The following is a 12855-nucleotide window of genomic DNA, read 5'->3' as shown; positions in this document are numbered from 1 at the left end:
CCCTACACTGTGCAAACGTTATATGTATCTGAGTAACCCTTAACAGTCATAGGCGGTGAAGAGATCCCTGATTTCCAGATGGGGAAGGAAAAGATCCAGGGGTTCACTGGGGTTTGTAAATCTCAGCTTCTGACTCCGACCACGCTGCTGTTCCTAGAGCTGAAAACATGGTAGGGATAAAACCTCTGGAAAAGAGCAACGTCGCGCAGGTCAGTTATCTGCACAAACACCCTATTTATTATGTGTTTTGAAGCATAGAGTCAGTGGGGAACACACTTTCCCATTTCAGCACTTGTAAAATAATGGAAAATGTAGAAAAGGCACGACCCAGGGACCACCAGCCCAAAGCACCAGCAGGAGACCAAAACCTCCTGGAGGACAATGAAGAGCTAGAATGCATAAATAAATCAACTCTCATTAAATTACCATGTTAACAGTGCTTAAGCTGTTCCTCAAAGTCCCTCACCAAGACGGCCTCAGAAAACTAACGCCTATTTAAAGCCTTTTTCCTGGATTTCAACCGACTGAAATTACGAGCAGAATATCACATCTGGATGAAGCGGCACAAACTATTCCATGAGTCTATACAGGAGGGCACACGCTTTACATCTGAGTACATGAAAGCCCTGTGATAATTCGATTTCCTATAATATAGAGTCTCATTCCTCAGCCAAGCTTGATGAGGAAGAAGTTCTGCCATGGGCAGCCTGTGGCCACAACACTTGTTCAAATCCACTTTCTGGAACAGCAGCAGTTTTGATTAACCAGTGATCGTCCCTGGAGGTTTTTAAAGTGAGGTTGGACATGGCGCTTAGTGTCATGATCTAGTAAACAGACTAGAGTTGGACCAAGGGTTGGACTCGATGATCTCTGAGGTCTTTTCCAACCCAGTTGATTCTGTGATTCTGTGACCGGTCAGCTTATCCACCACCAGTTAACCAGTACCCATCACTACTAGTTCAGCAGATTAACTGCCAACTCAAGAATGGAAAACCAGAAAAGGCACGAGATGGCTGAGCTGCCCTAACGGCGCCAGAGGAGATCGCAGAGAACTGCATCAAACCAAGATGAAGCGTGGAAACCTCAATCCCAAGGATTTTCTGTGCCCTTTCAAGGAAGAACACATGAAAAAACCAACTGGGAAACACTTTCAGAGTTAATGTTTTAAGAAACTTGACAGGAAAAAGAATGAAGCCAGTGAAGGTGGTGAGGGAAGCCACGTACCGGTGTTTGGTGTCCTCTTCCTCGTCTCCTATCCTATAAAGCAAGATTCCAACAGCAAAAGGTTAGCATGCCAAATTTGCAACTCAAGCATGCTGTAATACACAAAACCCGCAAACTTGCAGAAAATTAATACAGAGATCAAAGGGAGCACGGAAAGGCATGCATTAAATCCCTTTTGCAATTGATGGGATTTTTTTCCCCTCCTGCTGTCTGATAAGTGAAGCTATAAATGTTTACTATGGATTTCTTTTGTTTTCCAGGATAAGAGATGAGATGTGAGGGGCACACAGCGTCCTACTTTCTGAAAACATGTGCTTCTAGAATATTTAAAGCAAACAGAACAATGAAGGCGCACATAACCCAAGAAAAATTACAAGAAGTGTTAAAAAGAAGGAAGAAAACAAGACAAGTTCAAACTATCCCAAAATTTAGAAATTAAAATCAAGCAGAGCGCTCAGACACAACTCTCCTATTGTTGTTGTTTTGCTCTTTACCTGCGAAGCAATTTCGCCTTCAACTCTGCCTTGGTCTCATTCCAGGCATCCAGCTCCGGGCTGCTCAGAGCTGTGGGTTTCATGTGGTCCAGGACAGCAATGTCTTTGCCTTGTTTCCATAAATCGTATCGTTCCGGTTGCAGAACCCGCACAAAGACATCCATGGAAATCTTCACCATGTCTTTGCGGCATGTGCACTGCAAGAGAAACCCAGACACCAACATGTGGGTATTTCAGGTTAATGGAAAGCACCGATTCTGGGGGTCCTGGGGACAGCAGGGTGAGCATGAGTCAGCACTGGGCCCTTGTGGCCAGGAAGCCAATGGGACCTGGGGTGGGTTAGAAGGGGATGGTCAGTAGGTCAGAGAGGTTCTCCTGCCCCTCTGCTCTGCCCTGGGGAGACCACATCTGGAATCTTGTGTCCAGTTGTGGCCCCTCAGTTCCAGCAGGACAGGGAACTGCTGCAGAGAGTCCAGCGCAGCCACCAAGATGCTGCAGGGAGTGGAGCATCTCCCGTGTGAGGAAAGGCTGAGGGAGCTGGGGCTCTGGAGCTGGACAAGAGGACACTGAGGGGGGACTCATTCCTGGGGATCAAGATGGAAAGGGGCAGTGTCAGGAGGATGGAGCCAGGCTCTGCTGGTGACAACCAGGGACAGGACAAGGGGCAATGGCTGCAAACTGGAACACAGGAGGTTCCATTTAAATTTGAGAAGAAACTTGTTGGGGGTGAGGGTGGCAGAGCCTGGCCCAGGCTGCCCAGGGGGGTTGTGGAGTCTCCTTCTGTGCAGACATTCCAACCCGCCTGGACACCTTCCTGTGTAACCTCATCTGGGTGTTCCTGCTCCATGGGGGGATTGCACTGGATGAGCTTTCCAGGTCCCCTCAACCCCTGACATTCTGGGATTCTGTGACTCTCCTGCCCTTGGCAAAAGTGAGACAGCCCTTCTCTGAGGGCACCTGGAGACTCTGTTCCCAAGGATTCTCTTCCCTCTCTGAGCCCACCAACCGAGCTGAAGTTTCCTGGTAACTGACACCAAATATACTGCTTGTCCACCATCCTACAGTTATTAGACAGTAATAACTTTGGCCGATGTAACCAGGTCTGCGCCTGATCTCAAGCCTACGCTCCCTCCATTAGCCGGTCTCTTGCTGAGTTTCTCAGGCTGAAAAGAGATTATTAATATCGCTTCATAACTGAAAAACCCTTAAAGGAACAAAAGACCAACCTAGAGAATGAGGTAGTTAAACTTCGTAATTATACATCATGACATGGCATATAAATCCTTCACAAAACTGCAGAGAAATGAAAAAGGCTACAACAATAACTACATCTCGCATCTAAACCACACCTGCCCAAGCCAAAGAAAATGTGTATTATTCATTTCAACTAGCACACGCTCATTAAAATTAACCTCTGCAACTGCACCCTTGCGATTGCACACGCCTACGCAAGGGCTACTTACAGGTGGTTTTACTTGGATGTGTTTGCTCTGATAAAGCACAGAATTAACAGACTGAGTCTAGAGTGGGGATTCTCACCCAGGACACAGATGCAGCCTGAACGAGCGTGTTCAGAGAGGGACACAGCGACACCCCAGAGCCGCTCGCCCCGCGGGGCTGAGCTCCGGCTGGGCTGCAGGCAAAGCTGAGCCTGGCTTGAGCTCCGCTCTACAGTGCAAAGCCTTGCTCAGTGTGCTCTTGCACTAAATTGCTTCTCAACTTCAGCTTGAGGCTGAGGTAACCAGAGCCACTTTGCAGGGCTTGTTTTTCACACCTTTTCAAAACTATTCTCTCCTTTCTCAGCAGAAACACAGGAAATTAAACTTACTTGTCCCCTTCCTTCCTTCATTTTTCGCTACCATTACCTACCATAGTTAGGAGAGAGAGAAGAGGCTCTTTCTGTGCAGTTCTCCACTATCCCCCTTCCCTCTCAACTCCTGTTTCCATGTGCAAAGCCTGGCGGGTGGGAGCATGGATGGACAAGCACTTTCAGGAAAACTCCATTCATTTGATGAGAAATCGCATGGAACAGAAAGGCTAGAAACGTAATTTGGCCGGAGAGCGGCAGGAACACAGACGGTACCCACGCTTCCAATTCCCAGCCAGGCAGAAGCTTCTCACCGGCACCTCCATCAATACTGGCTTAAGGGATTTGTATTGAGCTGATTTTCCAATAACTTTTCCTAAAGAAATTTTAAAAGCACCTGTGCACGGCTCCAAAGAGGAATACAGCAGAGCACCCCATCCACGAGCTACGCAGATTGACCTTTCTCTGCCTTCACAAAGGATGAAAAACGGCTTAAAAGGGGAACAGTCCACTTTGTGATCTTAACCCGGAACCAACACGCCGCAGCGCACAAATGTCAATTCCTGCAAATCGAGCGGAGCAAATCCCGAGTCGGACGGGTCCAAAGGTCTCCAGTACAGTCTCCAACCACCACCAGAGCTTTGGAGCCTCACAAAACATAAAGTACACACAGATTATCGAGAACGCGCACGCCGAGCTACCTGGATGCTGTTCAGAGAAAGGACGCTGGGCCGCGATCTCCAGTGCGCCGCAACCCTGCGGAGCCAAGTTCCTTTCTTTACACAAATCTAACATGATGTATGTTTACATTTCAATTTTAATTTCGTTTTATTGCTCTCACACTAGCGAGCATGAATAATTTACAAAGCCTCTTTCCTTTGGGGCTCCTTCCAGAGCGTACGGTTGTATTTCCTCAGCTGCTGCCGTTGTGTCACGTTCACATTCCCATAGCGGCCGGAGCGTTTTCCACACCCTGCCCTCAAACAGCAGCGAGATCTGCTCATACGCTGGATGCTTCCAAAACAACCGCAGGGACGTTCCTTTGCAATGAATGTCCTGCTCTGTTCCATCAGAGCCGCACAAAACCAGTGAGCTGCTGTTTCCCTGTCACCGATACCCATTTCCATGTGCTGCCTCCCCTTGCGTACACATAGTCGTATTTCTCCCAAAGTATTGAATGGGGGTCATAAACACGCATATTTCCTAGGACGTTCTATACCTGCACCATCAACCTCTGTCTCTTCCTATCCCGATTTCTGCAGAACGTTTCCTTCCATATTCCATACACTTAAACACCACCAGTAAAGAGAGATATGAAAACCTCATAACGGGGTGTCACGGTTTCTCTTATCTCATCCTCGTACACTCTCACTATGAACAGTCCTGTTTCCCCGGTACAGTCTCTTTTCTTTCCCCATATGGGCCACCAATTGAATCTGTCCCGGTTTAAGGCAAGGCGGCAATAAACCATGGCAGACGCTCCGTTATCCCCTCACTCCCCATCACCCCTTTCCTTTAGATCGGAAAGATGATTGGAAAGAGGAAAGGAAGAGAGACTTAGACTTCAAGTTGAAGAGTTTTAAAGGGTTTTACTAATGCTACTAATAAATAGAGAATACATACACAAACTATACAAACCCGCTCTCAAGCGCTGGATGTGGCGCTGGCGTCACTCAGCAGCAGAGCTGGGGCTGCGGGGCTGGCGGCTCCAGCAGCTGCAGCTCAGGCCCCGCAAGTCACGCAAAGCGGAACCTGGTGCAGGATGCAGGGCCTGAGGGTCACAGACAGACAGACGGGGGCCTCTCTGGTTGCCAACCATGGGCAAAGAGAGCGTGACCCTGTGATCACCCTCTTATATAGGGGGTGGGACGATTATGGGATGGAATACTTGGTCAGTTCTAGTCACCTGTTCATCCACCCCTCCTCAAACACACCCCTCTCACAACAGAATGTGGGAAAACTTATCAGTCTTTCTTAGCTACCATAGTAATAAATCTAAACACGAGCTTCTTCAGCATTCTGTTGGTCTCTTATCAGCATCCAAGGAAAAATATGCAGCTAAAACTCCGAGAAGTACAGCCACCTAAAGAACTGAGCTGAGAGAAAAATCACTAAAAGAGAACCGGTCTTGTTTTTAACAAAACCAGGACACCGGGATCTCCACATCGACCGCAACTCCCGAAAAGGTGGGTTGGGGATTAAAAAGCAGAACAAAACATCCGAAGAGTTTTAGGGTTAGCGCTTTGCCTTCGGTTCCAGGGGATGCGAGACCCAAAACAGCTAAAAGAAGAGTTTCCATCTTCACCACATCTGCAGGAACGTAAGCTGGTCCGTCTTAGGCTCTTCCGATGACTTTGTTAAGCACGCGGGATAAGGACGTGCCAAGGCGATCTTCGATCTGAGCGCATGCGAAAACACCATAAGGAAACGCACAGGGTGAAGCGTTTTTCTACCACTGAAAAGCAACGTTCTTCCTCTACTTATTATTTTACTATGTGCTACTCAAACTTGGAGACCGTAGTAAAACATCTGACCACGCAGGAACCCTGTCTCATCAATAAGAGCTCAAAGGCCGATAGCAGGAAATTTGTGACTGCTGCATATGTAACTGTTATCTTATTTGCAATATATTTTAAAAATAAAAACACTAATAAGTCTCTATAAAATAACAGTCAAATAAAAAGACTGTCTCCTTGAAGCAATAAAATCAAATGATACATGGAAAAACGCAACCTCATTCAACCTCAACCTTGGCCGTTGTTTTTGTAAGGATATTTGCCCAGCTATTAACACTAAACTGAACCCCAGCTGTTCCGTAAAGTTAATGTAAAATAACCCTTCTTCTGTAGAAATAGTCATTAAATGACCTATTTAAACTGGAACCTCTGGTTCTCATGGAAAACTCCCTCAGGTTTGGATGAAATCAGGGCCCTCCGTGCAGTTTAACACTCAACCAGTCGCCCACTTCGCCTTCATGGAATTTTAAATATAAGAAAACCCAACGCGCTCGAAGTTGAAGTTCTTGCAGCTATTATGCCACCCTTAGACACCAGACCTAACTCTTTGCTGAAAGCTTTTGTATTTTCATAACAACAAAGCCTAAAAATCAAGTGACTGGGAAAGAATGAAGGTTTCATTCCAAAGACAGCTGAGAAATCCTTGCCGTGCGTTACAGAACACGTGTTGCTAACGCAGACAACACTCAATGTCTCTCCAGCAATTCCCAGGACAAAGTATAAAGTTTCAGGTTTGGGGAGAAACACAAAGCCCTCTGAGTACAACACTCTTCATCTGTTATTGGATTACAAGTGGGTTACTTGAGATCTAGTTAATAGTCACCCAATGTGACAGAATAAACCAGTTTGGGCTCCAGTTGAACTTTCCGTCCCCTGCACAGCGATGGTCTCAGCAATGGCCAAAGTGACAAGGGCACCAAAATTGTAAGTACATGCCTGGAAGATGCGTGGCAGCTATTCTGCAAGTAACTGAGGAGTTAAACTTGGAGAAGAAGGAGAAAAACCCTAAAATGCACTGTTTGTGTGGTTAATGGTTGGTAGTTGAAAGCTTGTGGGAAAGAAGATAAGTCTTGACCCCCTGTTTCTATGGTAATTACCAGCATTGCCCTGAGTCTCAACAACAAACCAGTTCATTAGGAAACCCACTGGAAATCCTCCACAGAGCTTCACAAACAAAATAATTAGGCAAAGATCTGCAAGGGCTCCCCCTGGTCCCGGCTGCAGGGTTTGCTCTCTCCTTCACTCCTTCACTTCCAAAGTGTTCCGCGTGGATTTCTGTGGGTTGAAGAGCTGGGTGAGCAAGTGGGGTAAATGGGGAGTCAGGTTTACCCTGCTCCGCTCCTCTTTCACTGTTGTCCAGACTCCAGCTGTAAGGATGCCGACTGGCCCTGAATCTGTCTCAACTCTCCACAATCCTCATCCCGAAGAACAGACACAAGCCCAGCAGGGGCAGGATCATCATCTTGGCGGGGTGCTGAGCGATGTGTCTCAGATAAGGCTCAAACAAGAGAAGGAAACTCAGCAGCGCGACAAGATGGGGATTCAATGAAGCACCCGTCCCTTTCTATTTTGACGGGCTCATTCCAGTATCAGGGATAAACAAAAGTAAGACCTTTATCCAGTGGTTATGATGCGAACATCATCCTGAGCTTATTTCAAGGTATTTATTCCGCAACACAAGCGGGCGACAGTTTATCGCCAAGAACATTGGTGTGTGGGAGGCCGGACCTTGGCGGGGCACAAACCGTGGGGTTCGGCAGATCCGGACACACCAGACAGCCCTTGCTAAGTGACCCAAGTCACCCCTTTATCTCCTGTTTGATCACCTGCTTTTTAGTAGGTTCTTTTAAAGAGAAAGTCGGGTGCTGCGCTGTATGACACACCTGTAAACCAGCACCAGTAGAAACTCCACCATTCTGCATCCCACGTACGACAATGAAGATCTGTCGGCAGTTTGTAGGAACAAGAATGATGATGTTGGTGCAATATGAAGTGTCGGTGTCTAGTGACAACCCAAGGTTTGCTTCTAGCACGCTATCAAAGTCTTTCCCTTGGTAATAACGAGCATTCTCCAGTAACATTTTTCAAGCAGACACGAAGCTGAAAATATATATTTTTGCAATTCCAAATGCTACAACATAGAATCAAGGGAGGGCTGATGTATAAATAAGGGAGGAAAGATGTTATCTATCAATCCTAAAGGAAACAGCAGTCAAGACTCCTTTGAAAACACCACGTCAAATGAAGCGCTTCTGTCTCCATCCTGCAATAATCTGGACCCACCTGTATGTGTGTTTGAAGGCGTTAAGAGAGTCGGGTGAGCACAGAGAAGCAGCAAGATCCAAATCCTGATGATTGAGATCAGGAAGCTCCAGCTCTGAGCCACCCCACAAAACCCCCAAACCTGCTAATGGGGAACCGAACTGGAAGAAGATGAGCAGCACGGCTACCACGAGAGACAAACAATGAAGCAAAATGGAGTGTGGAAAACAAAATAAGAGGCCGTTCATAAGCAATCTAGACTCACTGCACTATAATAAATAGCGGGGTTTATTTTTATAGTGTTCTTTGTGCACAAAGCAAAGAGGCAGAAGGATAAAAAGCACTGCCTGGCAGTGCACTGAAGGAATTTGGGTGGACATCAAAAAGGAACAGGTACCTGATGAGAAAGGTAATGCCAGTTCACAGCTGCGTTACACTTCGAGTTCTACCGTTCTGCAATTCATGAGCAGAATGCACTATGTTGTTCTCTATTCTCAGGTGGAAGGTAAGGTTGCTCTTCTTTCTTCACGTCTGCCGGCCCTGCAGCAGCTCCAGCGGAGCGCACCACGCACAGCACAGCACAGCACAGCGCCAAGGCAGCTCTAAAAGGGATTTCTGATGGCCCTGCCACACGAGCATCCCCAAAGCCAGATGACCCTTAAGCCTCCGCTCTGACACATGAGCGATTGGGGCTGGGAGACTTTATCAGGGACTCCTGTGTGACAGAGCAGCTGAACGAATAAGCTGCAGGGAGCACATTCTTCACATCGCTATTTACTGCGGGCACAAAGCGCGGCGCGGCCTCCGCGCTATAAATCTTGGGGTTAGCGAGGCAGAGAGAGAATGGGAGACTCTGTCAAGCCAGCGAGATCAGGACTCGGCGGGTTCAGCGCAGCTTTTCATCCGGAGATGCGGCAGTTTCCATCGCAGGCTCCCGGAGAGTCACCTTGAGCTGGCAAAGTCATGACAAAGCAGCATTCAAAATGTCAACAGCAGCATGATTTACACCTTGCAGTAATTAAGCTAAAGTAAATTAGGCTGAGCAGCATAAATAGGCGTAGTCTGTTTGTTTAAAAAAGCCCCAATTCTTCCCATTTCAGTGCTCTAACCCTGAGCAGAGGGGCTGATGAGCTGCCCGAAGCAGAAATGGCCCATTCACTGGGGTAAGCAAGTCCTGGATGGTTTATAATTACATTCTGGATTTAAAATGAGTTTCTCAGATACCCCTTCTCGAGGGCAGGACATCCAGAGGTCAGGCCGGGTACCTCAGCACCCATATTATAACAACAACAAGAAGTGAGGAGCGGGTTCAGAAGCAATAGGCTACATAAAAGACCATAGTCTGGGATCTGAAAGGCACCTCACTTGAAGATGCTGTTAGACATCAGTACAATCCGAACAGAAGAGTCTTCCTTGTCTTCCCCTCTCCCCAGGGGATGCAGAGCAGCAGCGCAGGACGGAACGGCACCGCAGCACAGGGCTGAATGGGAATATTGCGCAGGATGAGGCGAAGGAAACTTATTTCAGAACATAAACCGCAGGATTTGGGAAGGAAGGGCAACTTGACCCCATTTTATATTGGGACAGAGAATTCCAGCACTATCTCTGGAGTAAAGAGGAGATAAAATGAAGGTATGAAAATGTCAAGAGATAGTAACACAGACATTATCATCCAGGAGTGTCTGCTATTAACACAGAGGAATGTACAAGAAACTGTTCCCCTCCCATCCACTTATTTCCAGTCCAGTTGGCAAAAGAAATAGAAAAGCTGACCCGGGAGGGACACTTGAATTGTCTGTAAAACCACACACTTGAATACCTGGAGACTTGCAGGCCACCTCGACTTCGGGAAGGACACGTTACTACTTTACACTTTACTTTAAAAGGCTGTTTAGTCAAATCCACAGCTATTATCACCTTCTGTTTGTCCAGGGCTGCGTCCAAGAGCTTTCAGAAACAAAGCAAATCAAAATAGAAATGCAGAAAGGAACTGCAGGCTCATGTAGCAAAGAAAACCTGCCCTTCGTTCAGCAGGCCTTCCTCACCAACCAAACAGGAGAAAGAGCAAGGCAAAGAGTTAATGGAAGGCAAATGAGAGAAGAACTCCAGCTATGGAGTACAAAGGAAGATTTCTCCCTCATTTTCCAGGCTCTGCCTGTGCAGGTGAACTTGAACTACAGAATATCAAAACAAAACCGGCCCTACCCAACTGTATTATTTAATCAGTAGTGTTAAGGTCTAAAGCAGAGTATTCAGACTACAACTGATTCCTGAAATATTGTGCCAGCACCTCCAACACTACAAAAAATTATTTTAACTTGTTTCTTCTGGGTCTCTTATCAAACAGGAACACACCTCAAAACCCCTCCCTGCCAGAGTGGGATCTGCCCGTGCAGCAAAGCAAAGAACACGGACATGAATTCCCATTGCGGCTTTGGGAAGACACAGCGGGAGCAGAGCGGGGTCATCCAGGGGAGCCCCAAGAGTGGCCGAAGGTCTCTGTGCCACCCAGACGTGTCCCTGACAGTCGTGCTGTCCCAGCCCAGCTCTGCACAGGGATCAGGTCCCTGTGCCACCCAGATGTGCCCCTGATAGTTGTGCTGTCCCACCCCAGCTCTGCACAGGGATCAGGTCCCTGTGCCACCCAGATGTGCCCCTGATAGTTGTGCTGTCCCACCCCAGCTCTGCACAGGGATCAGGCCCCTGTGCCACCCAGACGTGTCCCTGATAGTTGTGCTGTCCCAGCCCAGCTCTGCACAGGGATCAGGCCCCTGTGCCACCCAGACATGTCCCTGATAGTTGTGCTGTCCCAGCCCAGCTCTGCACAGGGATCAGGCCCCTGTGCCACCCAGACATGTCCCTGATAGTTGTGCTGTCCCAGCCCAGCTCTGCACAGGGATCAGATGCCCCAAGCCAGCTGTGCTTGGCCTCAAAGTCACCTTGACTGGGACAAGCCAACTGCAGCACACGGTTCCTGGAGGACAGATGGAGACATTTACATTGACAATAAACGAGTAGCAGTTAAAGAGCTGATAATTCTTACACCTCTGGGCACAATGTCCAGCTGTAGGCAAGACATCTCTTTCCCAGTGGCAAGCACCACGTAATTAAAGACATGGTGTAAGGAGGATGTTACACCCCTCCTCTGAACCTACAGAGACTGACATTTGCTAAGAACACAGACCCATCAGTCCTGGGGATTTCTGCACATCATGAGAGATGAATTCGGTCTGTCACATCCAGCACTGGGCCTGGAGGCTTGAGAAACAATTACCAGCAAGATCAGATCAGACTGGAGAGACAAGCACCGGCACTAACTGAAAACCTGAACCAGAAACCAGGCCCAACCTAGAGATGCACCGAAGAACTCTGCTGAACACGTGTGGTAACCCATGTTCCAAAAACCACCAACGCCCAAATTGCCCACGTGAGCCTGGGACACGCTAAACAAAGACACACATTTATCTCTGTGTACTGACCCTGTGTTTAGTTCATAAAGATGTTTTAGTCGATATGTTCTTACGGTAAGAGGCTACTTGGCAGCAATGGCTACAACTTCCATCTAACGACACAAAACCCAGCATCACATCCTAGTTACCGTCACACACCTCCAGTTCCTTCACATCAGCTTCTCATAACCAGGTCTAAAAGAGACTCCAAAACCTCTCACCAGGTTCTCACAAAGCTTTGAACCAAACAGAACAGTTGGTTTATTCACCTGGGTACTCACCAAACCAACTTCCACTCGAATTTTTAGGCATCTCTTCATCCTGGTTACAAGTTTACACAAACATATTTACCCACTGTTGAGTTTCCTACACAACCCTGCAGCCACCACTTACTTTTGCTAACACTGATTCAACTCTACAATTAGAGCAGAACCAGCATCTGAGAAGCTGAGCTTTAAACTTCAGTGTGGTTAGTATGTATTCTCATAGGGCCTATGCAGGTTGTGTTGTGGTTGGCACAACATTCCATCCATCTGGCAGGCGATTAGCACGGTGCTGGCTGCATTTCTCCAAGATGAGCCGTCACCTGCCCATAGGAGCGCTCCTATGCTGTGCCATTGATGTATATCGCTCTCAGTAGCGCAGAATCCAAGTTTAATCCCCGGGATAACGTCCAGGAGAACATTAAAACAGGCTAATTTTGAACCTTACAAGATAGTTTTGCTATACCCAAGGAAAGGAAAAGAATCACCAGCTGGTTTCAGTGCAGTACGAGTACGTATCCGCGGAGTTCCCAATAACTTTATAAACGAGTATATGACAAGGAAAAAATACCTGCTCTGATGTGGACAAGGATAATCTAATTGTGCCCAAGAGCACAGTAATCAATATAGCCATATTTTTTTAATTTAGCAAACCTGCAGCAGTTAACCAAGAACCACACGCTCCAGGACGCGCCTCTCCACGAATTCTCTCTCTTCTCAGCTCCAGTGTACACACTCGGCTCATATTTCATTACGTCCATGTTTAACTTAAAATGAGATTTAAACAAACCTTCTGCCCTTAGAGTGTAACAGCATCCATACCTCATCTGGAAGGTATCA

The 12855-nt window shown here is 47.4% G+C and overlaps 1 protein-coding gene across 6 annotated transcripts in view; it reads right to left on the bottom strand.

Moving 5' to 3' along the window:
- The window catches only part of KDM4B (lysine demethylase 4B), an 81537-nt gene that overhangs the window by 27260 nt on the left and 41422 nt on the right, over positions 1–12855 (bottom strand). For 4 of the 6 annotated variants that reach the window (XM_080359274.1, XM_080359275.1, XM_080359276.1 and 1 more), the window contains exons 9-10: positions 1719–1915; positions 1225–1257 (exon numbers count right to left, since the gene is read on the bottom strand). In XM_080359274.1, the coding sequence (XP_080215400.1) occupies positions 1225–1257; positions 1719–1915 (230 nt within the window). The remainder of the gene's footprint in view (positions 1–1224; positions 1258–1718; positions 1916–12855) is intronic. The other 2 variants (XM_080359278.1, XM_080359281.1) reach the window with 1 other exon arrangement.

This window comes from Nesoenas mayeri, assembly GCF_963082525.1.
Source record: "Nesoenas mayeri genome assembly, chromosome: 25".
Classification (NCBI taxonomy): Eukaryota; Metazoa; Chordata; class Aves; order Columbiformes; family Columbidae; genus Nesoenas; species Nesoenas mayeri.
The sequence above is the reverse complement of the archived record's forward strand: the minus strand, read 5'-3'. Positions and strand labels throughout refer to the sequence as shown.